The following is a 20,171-nucleotide window of genomic DNA, read 5'->3' as shown; positions in this document are numbered from 1 at the left end:
TTTAAATTCATGATTATATATATTCTCAACACAATCCAATGAAGTACGTACGTACGAATAGCATTCTACATATATGTATATGCGTGAAGAGTACGTTTACCAAAAGAGGGAAACGGAAATAAGTGCACATGTTTAGGCTGGTATAGAAAAGAAAAGAGGCAGTGTTGTGTTGGTGCATTTGCTTTAATAAAAAAGAAAACAAGACAATCGTAAAATAAAGAAAGAAAGATGAAGTTGAGTGCGTAGTAAAGTTGAGTTGTGTTGGCAATTCCAGAGTGAAACATTCATCTCAATTCTCAACAGGCAAAAGGAGATGGGTAATGTCAAACCACTTTCCTTTTTCCTTATATAAACAAAACACTAAAATCTTAACTTCGTCTGTCGAACTTCTTTTATATAATCCTGGAATATAATTGGGAAAGTAGTAGATCTTTGCGAGTGTATGATATCGCAAAGATATTTCACTCAATTTTCACTTTCTTGTTCAGAACCAGCAAAAACAAGTACAAGTCTCCATTCAATACATGTAAGCAAGATTAACAAAAATACAGAAAACAGCCCACAAACAACATTGGCAGAGCATAGTTGCGGCTGAGGCCCAAGTTCTTATTGCAGTTTCTGGGTCTTCTCTCTTCTCCTTTCCGGAGTTGAGTTGAGGCCTTTTACTCTTCAAAAAACGTGGGTCTCTCCTCAAACTCGTCAACTTTCCAAAATAAACGAAAAAAAAAAAAAAAAAAATTGAGAAGATAGATACCTTTGCAACATTCAAGTTGTACTCTTTTCACCAATTTCACCATCTGTACCAATAAGAAAATTCCTATCAATGCACAATCTGAAATCCGAAAAAATTTGAAACAGAAAGATAACGCACACAAAGCTTGGAAAAGGAGATCTCGACGACGAGAAAGAAGAACGAAACAGAGGACGCGGAGAGGCATTGATGCCCAACATCCATAAACAGTATTTCATTTCATGATTATATTCGCAACCCAATGAAGTACGTATGTATGTATAGCACCGTACATATATATATGAACATGCGTGTCTAGTACGTTTACCGAAAGAGGAAAACGGATAATCTATGAATATATATACAGAAAAGAGCGAGTGTGAGTTGTTGTGTTGGTGGATTTGCTTTTTGCAAGGATATAAAAGAAGAGGAAGAATAAGACAGTTGTTTAATAAACTAATGAAGAAGAATTTGAGTGGAGACAGTAAAGTTAGGGTGTGTTGGCAATTCCAAAGACAAGACAATTAAAGACAAAGATGTACCTTCAACCTCAAGTAACAAACATCTCAAACTCAATCCAAACCATCTCCTACTTTCTTCAATAACAAAATTCAATTAATAATAAATAAAGAGTCCAAAACTCAAAACTGCTGCTCAAAAACTCCATCGTCATTTCAGGAATGCAAAACCAAGTAATCAGCACAAACAAACAAACATAGAATGAATGACTGACCTCAATTCAAAGCGAGAAAGATGGCGGTGGGGTTTCCAGGGGACGGAGGATTGCGTTGCACAAGAGCAGCGAAAGAACCGGCCGTGGAAAGTGCATCACCTCTTCGACCCCAATCTGCCTTCTGATGAGGTCCAAATTTTCCTCCAAAACCTCAATCTCTCCGAACGGAAGCTTCAACTCCAAAGCCTCGATGCACACCTTCTTAACGCTCTCGCTCGGGCTCATCCGTATCGGTTCCATAATCGCAACATCGTCGTTCAGCGGAAAACTGTGCGTCTCGTTCAGGCACTCCGCTTTCCACCCGTCGAATTGCTCGTTCACGTATATCAACGCACCCACTTTCCCTTTTTTCAGATGTTGACTTCTTCTTTGACCCGGATGTCTGCTTCTGGAGAAGCTTCCTCATCAAGACTATCGAGTCTTGCAAGTACTTGTTTGCTTTCTTGAAGGTAAGGTCCGGTGACCGCAAACCCGTCTTTGAGGAGAAGCTCGCGCCACACGAACTTGGAGTAGTGAGGGCAGAACGGAGTGATGAGCCGTGTCTGCATGTCCATGAATCGCCAAACCAGATCTCAGTTCATTCCGGCTGAACCGCACGAGAACCTGTACTCGTCCCTCGCCGCTTGCAGATCGTAAAACCCCGTCTTCAGAGCCTCCCTGAAAGTAAATATGACTTCTTGATTAATTTAGTAAAATGTCGACATTGTACCTTAAAATCCGATTCCTTTTGTTGACTTTTCGTTCGTTTTGACTCTCATGCATTTAGGTTACAGATCATAATTATTTACCTGAACATGAAGTTGTGGTAGTTTTGCTCGGTGGTGGTGACAGCGATGTTCATGTCGTTAGCAAAGACGCGGTCGGCATAAGTGGACGGCGGGCCTGACCTGAGCGAAGACTCGGCGGCCACGACTTGTTCCATCCACGCAATCTCGTTGTTGGCGGTCTCGAACACAAAGTTGGCATTGTCTCCGGCGTCCGCCAAGACGGCCTACTGTATCGTCCTGAAGTTTCCGGTGGACTTTGACATCTTCTCGGAGTTGAGCATGGTGTGTCTGTTGGCCCTGAACCCCCGCAGGCAGTGCTTTTTTGACATCTTCTCGGAGTTGACCGTGGTGTGTCTGAGGCAGTCTTCGGTTGAGAGCCGCTGTGTGCGTGACGATGAAGGCGACAGTCTCGTTGATCTCAAAGGCTCCGTCATCTGGCCGTACATGCTCTTCAGCTTCCACCGAGTGCCAACCCCAGATCTGAAAAACTCCAACCACTTGTACGGCGACAGATCTCGGCGTCCGTTAGTTAGACCCATGATCTCCCATTGCTACACCTGTCCCCCAGATTTCATTTGCAGCTTCTCCTTCAACACCCTCCTCGGGGACCCCTTCCCTCATTGAGAAGAACGACCTACGCGGAAAAGAAGACCAAGTTAAACGGGGTTGCGATTTTCAGCTTCAGGAAAGCGAGAAAAAAAAAAAAAAAAAAAAAAACCGAACTTTATGCTCCAAATCAAACCACCAAAAAGGTTTGTGTTTTTTTATTTTTTTTTATTGATTTCATTTCAGGAATATATTATTACTTTTTTATGTCTCTTTCCATAGATAAAATAAGGATAACAGACAAGGGCAAATCGGTCAATGAGCACATTCCCCGCTTACTTAAGTTAAAATAGCAATGAGAAGCAGAATCACAATCAGAATCGCAATCATGGGCAGCGAGTAGTGAGTGTTTGTCGGTAGTTTTTTCCGTTTCCGAGAATACTGTAACATTTGGCTTCTTTCTTGTGTGTTTGCAGCGATTACCTGTTCAAGATTCTCTTGATCGGAGACTCCTCCGTCGGCAAGTCCTGCCTACTTCTGCGATTTGCCGTGCGTTCATTTCACACTCGAATCTACGCCTAACCTCGTGATCGCCTTTATTTACACTCGTCTACTTTTTTTTCAGGACGATTCCTATGTGGACAGCTATATAAGCACCATTGGAGTCGATTTCGTTGGTCTTTCTATCTCTTTTCTTTCCAAGTGAAACTTTGTTTCAGGCCTCCATTTGACTTTCACTTTTGCGTCTCAGAAAATCAGAACCCTGGACCTGGATGGCAAGACGATCAAGCTGCAAATTGTGGGTCTTCTAATTAGTTGCTCACAATGTCACTGATTAGTATGATTGACGATGATCTGGGATGTGATTTCAGTGGGACACGGCTGGGCAGGAGCGATTCAGGACGATAACGAGCAGTTACTACCGAGGAGCACACGGGATCATCGTGAGTACTTGTGCTGAACGCTGTTTGACGTTCCATTTCCATTGCTTATATTCCATTCCATTCCACTGCACAGGTTGTGTATGATGTGACGGAGAAGGAGAGCTTTGACAATGTGAAGCAGTGGCTGAATGAGATTGATCGATATGCAAATGACAGTGTGTGCAAGCTTCTCGTTGGAAACAAGTGCGACCTTGTCGACAACAAGGTCGTGGACTCTGAAACTGCAAAGGTGACTTGAATAGTCAATTATAGACACACATAGTGTAGCGATGAGATTGGGATTGGGATTGGGATTGTGAGTGGATGAAATGTGCAGGGGTTTGCAGATGAGGTGGGCATTCCTTTCCTGGAGACGAGTGCCAAGGACTCCATCAACGTGGAGCAGGCTTTCTCCAGGATGGTCGCCGAGATCAAGAAAAAGTAGAACAGATCGTCTCAAACTCCATTGTCTCAACAGTAGAACAAACTTGACTGATATGTGGTATTTGTATTTCTACTTTGGGGCAGGATGGGAAGTCATCACCCAAGTGGCGGCGCCTCCCAGGAAGCTGTGCAGATCAAGGGGCAGCCAATTGAGCAAATCAAGGGAAACTGCTGTGCTTAGCTCTCTAGTCTCTATATCTTGTTTCACATGTAAGCATGGGTGTGTTTTGCTGTGTGATTGTGATTTGTGACAACAGTAAACTCGATATTCCATCATCATCATCATCATCATAGAGCATGCGCTGTTGTTGGGGACTGAAAACTTTTACAATCATATAAATTGTCTTAATTTCTGGCCTCACCCTCCAACTACATTTTGTTGGCATTAATTTCAACTAGTAACTCTCACGTCAAAGTGTTAATTGGCAATTTAAGCATATATAAAAATGGACAGAACAGAACCAATAATAAGTGTCACCGCCCAAAGAATAAATACAAAAAAACATTCTTCTTCAAAAAAAAGAAAAAAAGGAAAGGAAACATTGAGTAAAGTGTATTTGTAAAGAGTGATAAACGAAGAACGATGGATCAAGAGGAAGAACAGCAAGTGGTCTTGGTGGTGTCGGATTGGGCGGCGGCGCCGACGTGGAGGGTCTTGCCTTCCTTGATGGGGTTGGGGTTGGGGTTGGGGTCGTTGCTGTCGAGGGACTTCTTGCTGATGATCCTGTAGATGTGGGAGAGGGTAGTGTGGAAGGCGGACTCGACGTTGGTGGCCTCGAGGGCGGAGGTCTCGATGAAGGAGAGGCCCTCCTTCTCGGCGTAGCTGTGGGAGTCCTCGGTGGCCACGGCGCGCAGGTGCTTCAGGTCCGTCTTGTTGCCGATGAGCATGATGACGATGTTGGCGTCCGCGTGGTCGCGCAGCTCCTTGAGCCACCGCGCCACGTTGTCAAAGGTGCTCGGCTTCGTCACGTCGTACACCAGCAGCGCCCCCAAAGCGCCTCTGTAGTAGGCCGATGTAATGGCTCTGTACCGCTCCTGCCCCGCCGTGTCCCATATCTGCGCCTTCACCGTCCGACCTTCCACCTGTCACACATCTCCTCATCTTATTCATATTACTCAAACCACACCATTTCCATTTCCTAATTTCTAATAAATAACACCATAAACCGCTCAGATCTGGCAGATAAATCTTGAAACTTCATTCACGTGTCACTTCAATCATGAGATTCCACAATTACCAGATCGGATGACAAGTAGCAAGTACGAATAGAAGTTCATATATATATATATAGAGAGAGAGAGAGAGAGAGAGAGAGAGATCAGTTAAAGAGAAGAGACCTGAAGGGTACGAGTGGCAAATTCAACGCCGATGGTGGATTTGGACTCCAAGCAGAACTCGTTGCGAGTGAATCGGGAAAGAAGATTGGATTTGCCAACGCCAGAGTCGCCGATCAACACCACTTTGAACAAGTAGTCGTATTCTTCGTCCGCTCTTCTCGCCATCTTCAAACACTCTCTCACACTCAACTCCAACTTTCATAAATTTCGCTTCTTTCTTAAAAAAGAAAGAAGAGGAGTTGAAAAAAAAAAAACATTCTTGTATTTCCCGAAGTACCCTTGAAAACCGTCTGCTGTCCTGTATTACTCATACGCCTCTCTTCCCCAAAAACGACTTCACTAGGCTCCTCACGTACATGTCGTTTTATTTGTACCACATCAACGCAGCTTTGTCCATAAATAAACACAAGGGAGACGGTCTTCGGTCTTGATATGCTCTTAGTCCATAAATTAAATTTTTTGATATCTATCACTTAAATAAGACAATAAAATAAGCTCACATAGTGCATATGTATTTTCTCTGAAATACGTTACGTCGTTCAACATTAGTCTGGTTGTTATATTAGATGAAAGTATAAGTCTCACCATTAGTTGTTCTATAGAGAAAGTGGAGATAAACAGATATGGAGAGAGAGAGAGAGGGTAAGAGAGTATATTGAGTTCAATGAGCCATTTTAGTATAGATTTGGCTTCATTAGAGTTCACTTGCCTTGTATGAGTGTATTTATAGGAGATCAAAAGAACTTAAACGTATTACGGACATGCAAGGCCATATGGACAAAGAGCTAAATTGAGCGTGAACCCATGTACGCGTGAATGCATTATGGTTAGGACATGTTATCCGGCGATATGGTCTTGGCAAATTTATGCTCGACAATCTATTCCCAACCCGTCTTATACGAGACCAAATCTAAGCATGTGATACGTTATTGTCATTTAAAAAAAAAATCGTTTTTATTTACCGCTTTCATGTTTTTTTTTTTAAATTACGCTTTCATTTATAATATTTTTTTTAAAAACGTCTGAAATTAAAAAAAAAATTATTCATGAAATGTTTGAAGAGGATAGAATTTCTATTTTCTTCCATCTTCGAATCAGTGAAGATATTTGTGTATTTCCCCAATATTATTGTGTTGGGCCGCTTGTATAGTATAAGCCCAGTTAATCTAAAACAAGAATCCTGAAATATTGCCCGACCCGGAAAATGGCATACAAAACCCTAGACTGTTACCACTTTCTCTTCTAGTATTCGTTCTCTCACACTCTCGGATCCTAATATCAACGCTCTCTTCAGGTCTCTCTCTCTTCAAAATTCTTTGATTTTTGCCTCACTCATCCATTTACGTGCTAATATACATTAATTATTCAGTATTTGATTTTCTTTCTTCTCATTTTCAGTTTTCAGATCCGTAATCCGAGCTTGAAGTTTTCAACTTTTCAGGAAGCCATGGCTTTGGTAAGTAGCCGCCTTTGTTTATCATTATGAGTGATTTTTGTGCAAAATTTCTACTTTGGATTCAAATTCTATTTCTTTTTGTATCTGTTATAAATTCGTTACGTCAAATTTCTTTGGGATTTTGTTAATGCTGGATACCAATTGCGGCTTAAGATTGTATACGTTACGAGGAAATCCCTTTCGTTGATTGTTTAGAAAAATGTTACGTTTTTTTCCTTTCAATTTTAATTGATTTATCGTTTTTTTTAACTGGTTTTATTGCTCGGTTTACTGTGTTTAAAAATTCATTTCTCTTTTGATATCATTGGTGGTTAATCGAGTTTTCTAATCCTATGGTTCTGTATGTAAAAAGTACCAAATCGCTTTTTCTGTTGGATGAAAGTCACAGAACGTTGTTTCACCTTTGGAATTTGATGGGCCACTTATCGTGTACTTGACAAATCCCTATATTTTCAGGTCTTGCATGCAACGAAATCTAATAAAAATGCTGCTAAGGCTTTGATTGTTGCGGAGTTCAATGGCGTTGAAATCGAAGTGTTTCAGGGATTTGAGATGGGTGTAACCAACCAAACTCCCGAGTTTCTCAAGATGAACCCCATTGGGAAGGTAAGCCCGTTGTTTACTTCTTACTACAAGTTTTCTTAAACTTGGCTTTCCATTCAAACACACTCATTTTGTTCAGGTTCCGGTTCTGGAAACCCCCGAGGGAGCCATCTTTGAGAGCAATGCCATAGCCCGCTATGGTAAGTCCTTGAACATTTTCTTTTTATTTTATTTTTTTTGGCTTGAAATCAAGACTTAAAGCTGTTTTCTGTTGCAGTTGCCCGCTTGAAGGCTGATAACGGTCTCTGTGGTTCTTCTGCGATTGATTATGTAAACCTGTTTTCCCATACTCGTTTCTTTTCTTATTGTGAAACACGGTTGATGTTACTTGTTCCTGGCTTAGACTTGAACTGAAAGTGTAAGGTCTTATTTGTCTTAATTGGCAGGGCCACATCGAGCAGTGGATTGACTTTTCGTCGCTTGAAATCGATGCCAACCTCATGAGTTGGTTCAAACCAAGAATTGGGCGAGCCCCATACCTTCCTCCGGTAAGTCATCCTTAGCTTTTAACCTGTATTAGTTTGGAGGAGAAAGGGTTAAGGTCCCTGATATATGGTGATTTACTGTCAAGGGCGAGGAGGCTACAGTTTCAGCCCTGAAGAGAGCGCTGGGAGCTCTGAACTCGTACCTTGCCTCAAACACATACTTGGTGGGGCATTCTGTGACCCTGGCAGACATTGTCATGATCTGCAACTTGTCCTTTGGCTTTGCCCGGCTTATGACAAAGACGTTCACTTCGGAGTTCCCTCATGTGGAGAGATACTTCTGGACCTTGGTGAACCAGCCAAGGTTCAAAAAGGTTTTGGGAGAGTTGAAGCAGACTGAATCTGTCCCACCGGTTCAGTCTGGGAAAAAGCCTGCCCAGCCCAAGAAAGAGGAGGCCAAGCCCAAGAAAGAAGAGGCCAAGCCCAAGAAAGAGGAGGCCAAGCCCAAGAAGGAGGCGGAGGAAGAGGAAGAGGCACCGAAGCCCAAGGCCAAGAATGCTCTCGACTTGCTGCCCCCTAGCACCATGGTGTTGGATGAGTGGAAGAGGCTCTACTCCAACACCAAGTCTAACTTCAGGGAGGTGGCAATCAAAGGTAATAACTAGTAATGAGCTGAGCTGATCATTTGGTATTATATGATCTGACCCGGTGGGTGTGGTGTGTAGGGTTCTGGGACATGTATGATCCGGAGGGGTATTCGCTGTGGTTCTGCGAGTACAAGTACAATGAGGAGAACATGGTGACCTTTGTGACGATGAACAAGGTGGGCGGGTTTCTGCAGAGGATGGACTTGGCTCGCAAGTACGCCTTTGGGAAGATGCTTGTGGTTGGGAGCGAGGCACCGTACAAGGTCAAGGGCCTGTGGCTCTTCCGCGGGAAAGAGATTCCTCAGTTTGTCATGGACGAGTGCTACGACATGGAGCTCTACGACTGGACCAAGGTCGACATCTCCGATGAAGCCCAGAAGGAGCGTGTCAGCCAGATGATCGAGGAGGTCGAGCCCTTTGAGGGACAACCCATTCTCGATGCCAAGTGCTTCAAGTGATTCTTTCTCTCCCTTTCTCTTCAAGACTCCTAGCCTTTTCAGTTTGTAATTTTGGATTTTTATTTCAACCAGATTTTCACAACCATCACAGTTTTGTTCTCTTACCATATAAGAACAGAAAATCTTTCTTCAAGGCAGTGAATGTGGTCCATCTTTTTATCTTGATATCACTTGAGCCAGTTTGCTCTGGTGAGTGAATTTTGTCCACATTTTATCTTCATACGCCATGATCTTATTAACTTGCGGAAATTGCCTCCATCAACTAAGAACTGCCATGCACCACCACCCATGGAATCAAGAAAGAGCTCTCACATGTTGGTTAAATAACCACCATGTTATGTATAATACATTTGCTTCCGCTTGTGGCCAAATAATGTCAGACCCCAAGATGATTTCATAATAGTAAATGATGGTATCATGAGGAGAGTGGTTTAACTATTACCTGAAACTTTGATTATTAAAGAGTTGAGCATGCATATGCATGTTCGCTTTATGGTAAGTAAATAAAATAGCAGACTAGAATCTGCAAAGTACGTTAAAAAGAGTTTGATCAGCAACTGAGATGATGCTACAAGTTATAAATAAGTAATGAATATAATGTTTCTACTTTGAAACGAATGATACATCAAAGAATAGAGACGAGATATCAAAGCAAACGAATAGAGATTAGAGGCCAAAATTTGGGGTGAGATGGCGGGTCATCCTCCGGTCTTGGCTCGTTTCATTCCTGTGCTGTTAAACGGGGACATGCTCGGACTCATGCTCGGACTCTCTTCCCTCAGTGTCCCATTCAGCACTGCCAATTCCCTCAGTTGGTTCTTCTTATATTGGTCCAACGACTCGTCCTACATAAGCAATACGACAAGGAAGTCAAAACATAGCACGGGCGTTAGGAATGAGAGACGAGAATAGGCGTACCACAGGCTTCAAAAGGTTTTCGAGTATTGCGACCGCATTTTCCATGCGCTCGTTCACTATGTCGTCTGGGAATTCACCCTCCACCAGCACATGCAATGGCTCGTTCAGATGCTCATATCCAGCTTTGTCTTTCAGCTTTTCTTCCTGAAACAGCTTATTCTTAGTATTCAAGTCTCAATAAGAAAGGGGTTAAAGTAACATATCATCAGCGCAGTTTGCAACTCTATGTCATTGCAAAAATTAACACCTGGATTCACAGCTAGGCATACCTTGACGGAGTCTTTCACAGAGCCCCGACCTCTTATATACACCCTGCAGTCTGTGATAGCTTCAACTCTTTTCAGGGAATTTCCTCGGGGTCCCAGAATCCGTCCGACAAAGTTATACTGTTAGTGGGAGTAGTGTTACACTGTTATCCTCGTTCTAAAAAATAATTCACAGTAGAATGAGAATGGTGTTAAAAAAAAAAAAAACTAATTACAGTCGGATATTTATCAACGGGAATATCAAGCCTGATAATTCTTTTCACGGTAGTAATGGTGGGGTTTGCATTCACACCGGGCCATCCCATTGCCATTGGAGGATATTGGATCCCACCTCCCATTCTAAGTGCCTGAACATTCTCCTGCATTTTGCAAACAACAACAACATATGAGCCCAGCAATCTCTAAAAAGGCCAAGTCTGTTGCTTTTTTTCTTTTTTTCAAACAATTCTCCACATTTGCATATGTTCACGAGTCTGGATACAAGGTCATGCACGAACATCATCTATGGTTTGCTTTCATGCTCGTCAGAAATTGTAAAATCTATTATTCATGATTGTATAGTGGAAAGGCACACGGCGCAAATAATGTTTTCCATCTCTTTTCTTTCCTTCGTTCTTTCAAAATAAAAATGAAAATGAGAAAACAAGACAATATTAATGCTTGTGGCAGACAAGAATGCCAAGACATTACAATCTGCATGAAGTTAAGATGGGTGATTATGAACAGGCTAACATACCTATAAGAAATCAAGAATGACAATCAGAGAGATAATAAAGATCCATGGTGTTTTAACTGCCTCGAAAGAGTTTCAGCAATCAGGGGACATAAGAATGAAGAGAATATAAACCTCGATTTGCATTGCAGACCATCCGTCCAAGTCCATGGGCCGTCCATACGGGTTTTGACCCAACAGCCGTAAAGGACTCTCCGCTTCCACTCTCTCCAAATTCTGATTGAACGATGCGCGCCTGATTTCTGCAAACACAGTTACTTGAGCCACAAAACGCCATGAAAGTGAAACCACATTAAAGATCTTCAAACCTTGATTTATGAGTCTGATACAGTTTGGCAAAATTTGCACGAATGGTCCCAACTTGTGCCTCTCGCCCAGCAGCTCACCCAAATATCTGCCAATGGTTTTACCAAACACATCTTGAGAGGCCTTCCAATCAAATAATATTATATATATAAAAAAAAAAAAAGACACAAAAACAGTGCTCATATATACAAGTTAAAAGATCGGGCACAAGAGTCCAGATCTTCGGACTCAAGAACCAAAGCCAGAACGATAAATAAAGAAAGGAAGAAGAAGACCTTTCTCGATCGGAGGGAAGAGACCTGAGCGGCGAAGCATGAACTCCCGGCGGCGGGTACTGGAAGTAACTTCCCGGCGCTATTCTCTCTCCCATCGCACTCACTGCGATACTCGTATTCATACAAGTATTCGTATTAATACCAATAACAATATTCACCAATACAGGATTGAAACAACAAGAATCAGAACTCCGCGCTCATACTCGGAGAACCAGAGAGACCAGAGAGATAGAGAAAGAGAGCTTACTGGCAACGTAACTGGGCGATTGGACTGTGAAGTCTCTTCTGGTCTAGTTTGGTCTGGTCTGGTCTGGAGAGAGAGAGAGAGAAGAAGATGAAGAAGAGGAAGAGCCCAAAAGCCCTACTCTGTATTGTATGTGTGTGTGACTGTGAAGTTGGTTCGGTGTGTGCGCTTAGTTATTATTACAGAGAAGATCCTTGGCGTTGCTTTCTTCTTCTATTTATAGTCCTCTCTTTCACCATTCCTTCTCTTTTACCCAACACACCAATCACGCTAACTGTCCCTCCCGTCGTTTTCATCACTTCCTTGTCGTCTCCAACTCACTGTCGTTTAATCACTTCAATGCCGTTTTTATACTTGTTGAATTATTTTTCCAATCGTCTTTTTTTATGTGCTGTGGCCCTCATTATCATAAATATCACTTATGAATATGATCAAACTAGAAAGAAACTCATTCATAGTTTAAAATTTGCCACGAATAACATCAATCGAGAAGGGGATAGAGAGGAGAAAAAAAGGAAATGGCTTAAAAGAAAATCTTTGACTTTCCTATATCGAATTCATATCTCTTCAGAAGATATCTTTATTTATCAAAAAAGAAAAGAAAAGTTAATAATCACAGACTGTAACCAAACCAAATATTCCTTATTTATAGTAACCCGTATAACAAATTGAGCTTCTTTTTTTTTTCTTTTTTTTTTTTTTTTGGTTTGAGGTGGGAAACTAATTTACATATTATACAATAAGAATGTTTTTCCTAATTTTCTCCTTCATCTCAGTGATTTTCCTCAGGAAGGATATATATGCTTTTGTCATGTTTTACTTCTGAAATTGATATTCATTCGTGTGATCGTGTCTATCTCGTTTATGTTTGATTACATAATTTTCTAATTTGACTGCTATCGTATTTTTGTCCTTTAACAAAATCAAGGGTTAAGACCTAATTAAAAAATCACTGATAGAAATTAAAGAGTTAGGTTATCAAAGCAAATCTTTATTTCTGGTCTGATCAACATAGTTTTCTTGCCATTTTCTTTTTACTAGTGTAGTCTTGATTGATTAGTGTTCTGAACATTTTTTTTTTGGACAGTTTAGTCCACTGATGTATAACTCTTCATTTCTGTCATTGATTTCTTAGGTCTTTCTTTTCATTGCTATCCAAATTATTTTCCTCGTTACAAACGAGTTTTGCTTCAACTTTAACTAGTTTGATGCTCAGTATTGTAATTGCATGGATATGACATTGAAATTGATTTTCCGATAAAACAGTTTGAAATTGATTTGCTCTATTGATTGGATGGTGACACGAGTTTTTATACTTTTGAAGAGTTTGATAATCGGCGGAGATTGTCTTGTCGACTCACTCTGAGTAACATCAAAATGCAAGAGGGTTTGGTACGACCATCTTCTCCAATTCAATAAATCATTTTCATGTTCTCCAATTCAATCTTTCATTTCTATTCACTTGTTCGTTATAATTTGATGTTGGTCCTCTTTAGGAAGTGTACGAGTGTGTACATTGTTCGTGACCAGCTTTCACAGGTTTTTGTCAAAAAGTAAGTTCCCTCGTTCTCATATATATATATATATATATATACACTAGAGGGGAAACGTGCTTCGCACGTTGGGGAGAAGGGGATAGATAATACATGTTGTTTTTCAAACAATTGACACAGATTACGAAAAACGACATCGAAACCGAATCAACGAACAGACCATTCATTCAGTCACATTGATCGAGTGCAGTGAACAAGTTTGCGCGGGCGACGGGAGATTTACAGACTCTCTCGGATGTGGACATTAAGCTCATAGCTTTGACACTAACTGAGTTTAATTATTTTGACGATAATATATAGTAAGCTACGGGAATCTATAGGAAGCACATATAAGCTTACATAAAACTTAAGACAAACATAAGTCTCACGTAATGTACATAACTGACACACCTAATTCAGTATATTCAGAAAATTCTTTAGGGTAATGATTTTTTGCATTCTTTTTTCTGATTTATACAAACATTTTTTGGATTTAAAAGACCACAAGGTCTGTGCATCATATGTTTAAGTACCAAAGAAAACAAATACGGTTGTTCAATTTCTGAAGGTTTTTCTGCGCACACATATTTATCAACTTATTCAGGGATATAAATTTTGAAGCTTGTCTTTAATATGACTAAGAAACGAACATGAAGACAATAGTTTAGAAAGGAAAACCATAAACAGACTTTTTTATATTTTCTCGACCGAGTGGAGTCACGATATGAAGCTAATATTGTAGCCGATGATATAGAATCTTCCGGTCCTAAAAAGGACACCAACATACTAAGAAATGAACAAACACCAAGGTCATGTAAGCATAGTAAAAGACTAGCAATTATGATCAAAGTGCACCGTAAAAATAGAAGAAGTTGAAAAATATAATGGCTAACCTTCTTCAGCCATTTTGTTCATGTGCGGAAGTAAGATTCAGAAGTAAAATTCGTGTTGACAATCCTGCAATGTCACGGAGATGACAATTGCGTTGGACGTTTAAACTTGCTACAGAAAACTGAAGTTCACACATCTCGGGGAAAAAGGAACCGGTAAATACGCTTATATTATTTGTTGGTGATACTAAGAGTCACATTCAAAGACGAGAAACATGGAGTGAAAGCTAACGAAATTTAGGACGAGACCTTGAAAAGTCACAAGCTGCGTTTGTTTGCAAGTAAAACTACCAACCAAGAAAGGACGACCACTTCAATTCAAGGGTATATTTATTTCAAATACAGCAAAGAAAGAAAAACCAGTGATTATTTAACATCATAGACCCGCTGATTTACAATTCCACAATCCAATAATTGAGGCAACCAATACTAAGAGTCACATTCAAAGACGAGAAACATGGAGTGAAAGCTAACGAAATTTAGGACGAGACCTTGAAAAGTCACAGGCTGCGTTTGTCTGCAAGTAAAACTACCAACCAAGAAAAGACGACCACTTCAATTCAAGGGTATATTTATTTCAAATACATCAAAGAAAGAAAAACCAGTGATTATTTAACGTCATAGACCCGCTGATTTACAATTCCATTATCAATCCCGTAAGATCAGTCGGAGACAATTATCTGTTCAGAATACAAAAATGCAGCAAAATTAAGATTAAAATTGCTGGGTCAGATTTGATTTTTGAGTAATGAAACCAAACCCACAGGAAATATTAATTTTGTCTATGTTCTCCCAAAGTTCATAGACATAAAGACGACAAGACGGTTTTGAAAAATATTGTCTCATCTCCTCTTCTGAAAGTTGAAAATCCGATATCTTAAACAACTCTGTATGTTTTTAACCATTTAAACAAAAGAACTTTTTTCCCATCGCCACAAAATAGTTTACAATTAAGATGAAAAAATTTGACCTCCAAATCAAACTATTTATTTACCAGACAGATTGATCGGATTCATCCAAGTCAAGACACAAAGTCAAGACTACGAAACCACTCAAAGAACACACTAAGTATTTAAATTATAAATAAAATAACCTAAAATACATACATTCATATCACATAAGCATGACAATAATATATTCCGTTTGTCCCTACCCAATTTTCATAGCATTCCTGTAAAGATACTCATATTAGCCTGTATGCTTCATGCCCTACATTCTTAGTCCCGAAGCTCGCAATTGAAAAATCTGCTACCACGCACATTGCGTCTTAATTAGGTTAATTAAGCATAAAATTTATGTAAATAAGATATTTCAGAGATGGTATTATGAGATAATTAATAGTATTAGTATACTTACTTTGTGGACATTTCATTTTTTACTGAAGGGTGACAATCCTCAGAAAGGTATTTTTCAAGGTCTCATGCAAGAATGCACTGTGGGTTACAACGGCGATCTCCTTCTCTTTCATTGTCCAAAGCCTATTGATCAATTTATAGATGTCATATATATACATATGTGTGTGTGTATCATAAGGAAATGAGTATGTGATCCGTTTAAGATCACCGATTAAAAAATAGTCAAAAAATATAAAGATTACCAATAAAAAAAAACTTGAGTCCTCTAGCTGCCAGTTCTTCATCGCTCTCTCTAACATCATTGCTTCCACAATATATCTTCATTACTTTCAATCTGAATATATAATCGAACTCAGTTGGACTCTTCGTCTGATGAGTTGAGTCGCCGCTGCAGGATGGAGACGCGTGATGAGATTAGTCTCCAAGTGGGAGATTGTTAGTGGTGGAGCCTAATTTGAGGAATTGGAAAAAGTCCCACATCGTTTAGGGAGAGTAACTTTGCACAATTCCTTAGTATATATAAAGGATGCTATATGTTGTATTCTTTGTAACCCCAATATGCTACATAAGGGCCGGTTTTGCTGAAGGCAAAACCAAGACAAGCTCCACATTTGGAACACGATAAATTGTAGAATCCTTTGGAACTCTCCGTACTTTTGCATAACCTGTGAAACACAATACTAAAGTTAAAAAAAAATACATTTAACTAACAAATTATTAATTTAAAGCATCCGTAGAACATAGATATTTACCTTTTGCTAAAGACGAGCACTTTTGTCTCAAGGCTTTCGGATGTTGGGTGAACAGTGATGTAAAACCGCTTTGTCCACAAGTGCAATAAAACTGCATGTGTTCATCCATGGAGACGGTAACAGAGACAAACTTACTCTTGTTTCAATTCCTGATCGTTAATTTCATTAATTACTTGTATAATGAGTTAAATAAGAGTAGATCAATATGTTGTTTGAGAGAGAGACATACCAAACCGAGTATGGACGAAACTAGCTAGGACCCAAGAGCTCAATGAATTAATGTTTGATGTTTGGTTTTATAGTTTGTGTAATGTTTCCTTTTTTTTTTTGGTATACTTTCCAATTGTGTCTAACGCACATACCTGATCCTTTGGGGTTACGGATCGAGTTGTATATAGTTTTAACCTTAGACATCTCTTAGCTAAGGTTTCCTTTTTTATGTTTCCAGTTTCAATTGTGTAAGTTTCCTTTTTTTTTTCCCTTTTTCCAATTTCAATTGTGAATGTCATGTTTGTTTCTTCATTTGAAAACACTTTTCTAACTTGAACAGTTTTATGAAAAACTGAATTGACTGTTTGTTTGATGATTCTCATAATACAACTCAAAAAGTTTTCAAACTGTTTTCTATTTTAATGGAGAAAATCAAAAAACAGTTTTTAGGTGTTTTTTAATTTTTTTCACTCAATTTTTTTATTTTTTTTTAATATATCATCTTGGCATTTCATTCTCTCCTATCAACATCATTTAATTTTCCTCACTTTTGATTATCGAATTTGTTTTCGTTCCCTGGAAAACTTAAGTTTTACAATTATGACAAACTTTAAACAATCGGAACTCCATTTTACAAATTATGAATTGATCGTGATCCTCTCATCGAGCACATGAGTTTTCACTATTTTTAGTCAACATTAGGTATCAAAATTTGATATTTGTTGTATTGACTACAAAGACAAACGGTGTTTTCCGATGAACTTGTGAACAATCATTATTACTAAAGGTACGACCATTATATTCGCAGCATAGACTTTCAATTAGTATATATCTTAACGTCTAATTCTTATGTGAATTATTACACTATAATTACAAAAAACTGAATTAAAAAAAACTGAAATCCTTACCAAATAGTTATTTGAAAACAACTACAAAAAAATTTAGACTACAACTATATGAAAACAAAAACAGTTTGAGTGAACTACACAGGCCCGAAAGTTTCCGTTTCTCTCTCTCCTTCCAGCCTTCTTCGTAACTTCTGAAATAAATCAACTAAGTTTGCTCAATCACTAAAATGACACTTTGACTTAACAACCGTCTAAGTTCACTTCGTTACAAAGTACTAATGGGCCCCACCATAATTTCTATTAGCTAAAAACTTTCTCTTTCTCTACCCCTAATAATTAATATAACTATAATAAATTAGTAACACATCGGATTTAAATTTAATTATGTTGTAACTAGGGGTAAAACTGGATCGGTTCGGTTCGATTTTTGACATTTTTAGTATCCGAATCCGAATTTTCGGTTTTTAAAAACTCGGTCCAGTATCCGGTCCAATTTAGTCTAAAACCGAAATTTGGTTATCCGAATATTCGGTTATCCGGTTTCTTAAATCCAGTATCCAGTCCAGTATCCAATTTTTAAAATTCGGTTATCCAGTTTGTAAAATTTCAGATCCAGTTTAATATCCAGTTTTATAAAATGGATATCCAGTTTCTAAAATCCAAATCCGATTTGTAAAAATTCAAAAAACGAGTACAAACGACTGTTATAAAGCTCCAAAATGACAAAACATAATCTAAAACTAAGTAAAAAAAATAAAATTCAAAATGACACTCGTCTCCAACTACCTGCACATGTAAATATCATAATATAAAAATAAAATTACAACCCTAATGATCATAATAAACCATACAACAATTGAATTTGTGTGTTACCTTTATAGATCACATAATCAAGTTGTAGTAGCAGTAGGAGTTGATATATAAAAAGTTTTTTCTTCTATGTCAATTTGACCATCATCCGTTAATAATAATGACATAAATTTAAAATAAATTTGTTTTAATAAACAAACAACAAATGAATATGTCAAATAAAATATCAAATTAATTATCTTACCCGAAACAACTTGCTTAGAATAATTTAGTGCTTCTACTTCATCCATGTATTCTCGCAATACAACAAGATCTTTGTACGTGCTCATCAAACTTTTAGTGTAAATCAATGCTTCCACCATTCTCGGAGACAAAGAACTTAGAAAAGGATCTAAAATGCGACCATTCTCTTAATATATATTTATTTTTAATTAAAAAAAATCGGTTAAATAACCGATATCCAGATTTTTCCAAAATCAAATCCGATATCCGGTCCAGTTTTGTAAACCGGATCGGTTATCCGAATCCGAATTTCGGTTAGCTGACGTGGCTCCAAATTTCGGTTTCGGTTCGGTTTGGATATCGGTTTTATCCGATTTTCGGTTCGGTTTTGTACAGCCCTAGTTGAAACTATTAAAGTTTACTCTACGTACAAATCATAATATCTCTAACAAAAAAATATATAAAACATTTCAATCAAAGTGTAGCAGATCCAAATTTTGCAAGTATTATTAAAAGCAAAACTCGTAAGTATATAAACTCACGGACAACAGTTGTTACTTAATGATCACAAATAATTTTTAGAAAAAAATTACGTAACCATATCGAAAAAACGCAGAATTCCATAAACACCTAACTCGAATACCTCACAAGCTGAATATCCGGACAAAATGACATTCAAATTATAATTAATTCCCATAGAAACCTTGTTTCGTTTCCGCGAATATTCTCTTTCTTCCATCGTCACCTGAAAATAAATCCGCCTTCCGCCGTGAGATTACCTCATCGAAAGTGTTTCAACGTGTCGGCAAAAACGATTATCTTCTCCTAGATCGATCCAGAGAAGACTCCATTGAGATTGTCTCATTTCTCTTCTTGCTCAAGTTCGCCGATAACTTCTCTCCGAATAAAATTTACCGATTTTCTTGTTTTTCCGGGAAAAAAACACTACAACATGAGAAAACATCATCGAAAATTACTCTTCGTCTTGCCAGGAGCAAGAATAGAATCCGATATTGATTGAAAATATATATATTCTACGTTTCCCTGATTATTATTATCATTATTAGTAACTCGTTTCTGTTTATTTTATTACATACATTTGAAGCTTTAAAAAATGAAAAGAAAATAGGAAAAAAAATCCTCCAGAATACTTTTCCTCCGAAAATCTATTTTAGAACAATTTTTTAGGACACTGAAAGAATTGAAAGAATATGTAAAGCGTTTGTATGATAAGAGAGGATTCTTTCATCTCTAGAACTTATTAAGAATTTGTGCTTGAAATTCTTATGATATTCGTCAAATTCATCGACTAGAATTCCGCACTATCGTGGCATCATTCGATCTATCTTAATTCGGAGGATTCCTGCACAAAAAACTCCGTGTTTCCGAACCTCCCGATATGGGCCACTCAAATTTGAACTCCAACAAAACCCTTCATATCAAGTGGTGTCGGATCTTACTTGTAGCAAGGTTCTATTTTATTTTTATTTTTATCTACTTTATTTTAGTTATTATTTTTATTATTATAATTAATAATTGTTATTATTAGTTGCTTCCTTTTGTTATCATGGACGGGGAGTTTCGTTGAATGTATTGAATTTCTAGGTTTGATAGAGGAAATCGAATTGGGGAAAAGATGAACTCTGTTCTTGAATGAATCAGAGACCAAAAAGTTTTATTCGACTTACTTACAATAGTACAAGAGAATGACTATATATAGCCTCATTGTAAACAGCATAA

General features: G+C 38.5%; 4 protein-coding genes and 1 pseudogene across 5 annotated transcripts; 2 read left to right on the top strand and 3 right to left on the bottom strand.

Annotated features, from left to right (window-relative positions):
• Positions 1–119: 119 nt before the first annotated feature.
• On the bottom strand, positions 120–3,020 carry LOC149382734 (leucine--tRNA ligase, cytoplasmic pseudogene; annotated as a pseudogene). Its single transcript, XR_016293793.1, has 3 exons — positions 2,252–3,020; positions 1,464–2,120; positions 120–797 (listed from the first exon to the last, which is right to left on the bottom strand). The product of XR_016293793.1 is annotated as a leucine--tRNA ligase, cytoplasmic pseudogene (transcript).
• On the top strand, positions 3,007–4,678 carry LOC149382733 (ras-related protein RABD1-like). The gene is made up of 8 exons (XM_089600969.1): positions 3,007–3,178; positions 3,253–3,325; positions 3,402–3,449; positions 3,528–3,575; positions 3,649–3,720; positions 3,794–3,949; positions 4,037–4,140; positions 4,228–4,678. The coding sequence occupies exons 1-8, from the start codon at positions 3,132–3,134 to the stop codon at positions 4,322–4,324; spliced, it is 645 nt and encodes a 214-aa protein (XP_089457095.1). The 5' UTR covers positions 3,007–3,131; the 3' UTR covers positions 4,325–4,678.
• On the bottom strand, positions 4,610–5,748 carry RAB11C (RAB GTPase 11C). The gene is made up of 2 exons (XM_089600967.1): positions 5,482–5,748; positions 4,610–5,226 (listed from the first exon to the last, which is right to left on the bottom strand). The coding sequence occupies exons 1-2, from the start codon at positions 5,644–5,646 to the stop codon at positions 4,732–4,734; spliced, it is 660 nt and encodes a 219-aa protein (XP_089457093.1). The 5' UTR covers positions 5,647–5,748; the 3' UTR covers positions 4,610–4,731.
• A 949-nt stretch (positions 5,749–6,697) lies between these two features.
• On the top strand, positions 6,698–9,203 carry LOC149382731 (elongation factor 1-gamma-like). The gene is made up of 8 exons (XM_089629749.1): positions 6,698–6,775; positions 6,880–6,937; positions 7,394–7,543; positions 7,620–7,680; positions 7,758–7,810; positions 7,927–8,028; positions 8,112–8,619; positions 8,691–9,203. Exons 2-8 carry the CDS (start codon positions 6,929–6,931, stop codon positions 9,068–9,070), a joined length of 1,263 nt encoding a protein of 420 aa, XP_089485875.1. The 5' UTR covers positions 6,698–6,775; positions 6,880–6,928; the 3' UTR covers positions 9,071–9,203.
• Positions 9,204–9,500: 297 nt separating this feature from the next.
• On the bottom strand, positions 9,501–12,021 carry LOC149382730 (RNA-binding KH domain-containing protein). Its single transcript, XM_089629750.1, has 8 exons — positions 11,816–12,021; positions 11,569–11,671; positions 11,296–11,381; positions 11,102–11,229; positions 10,470–10,613; positions 10,258–10,374; positions 9,989–10,132; positions 9,501–9,915 (listed from the first exon to the last, which is right to left on the bottom strand). Coding segments are annotated over exons 1-8 (870 nt in total). The 5' UTR covers positions 11,817–12,021; the 3' UTR covers positions 9,501–9,768.
• Between the last annotated feature and the right edge of the window lie 8,150 nt (positions 12,022–20,171).

The sequence above is a fragment of the Urtica dioica genome, chromosome 11, assembly GCF_054948205.1.
Source record: "Urtica dioica subsp. dioica isolate 48M chromosome 11, U.dioica_male_clone48M_v1_H2, whole genome shotgun sequence".
NCBI lineage: Eukaryota > Viridiplantae > Streptophyta > Magnoliopsida > Rosales > Urticaceae > Urtica > Urtica dioica.
This window is presented reverse-complemented; position numbering and strand designations above follow the sequence as displayed.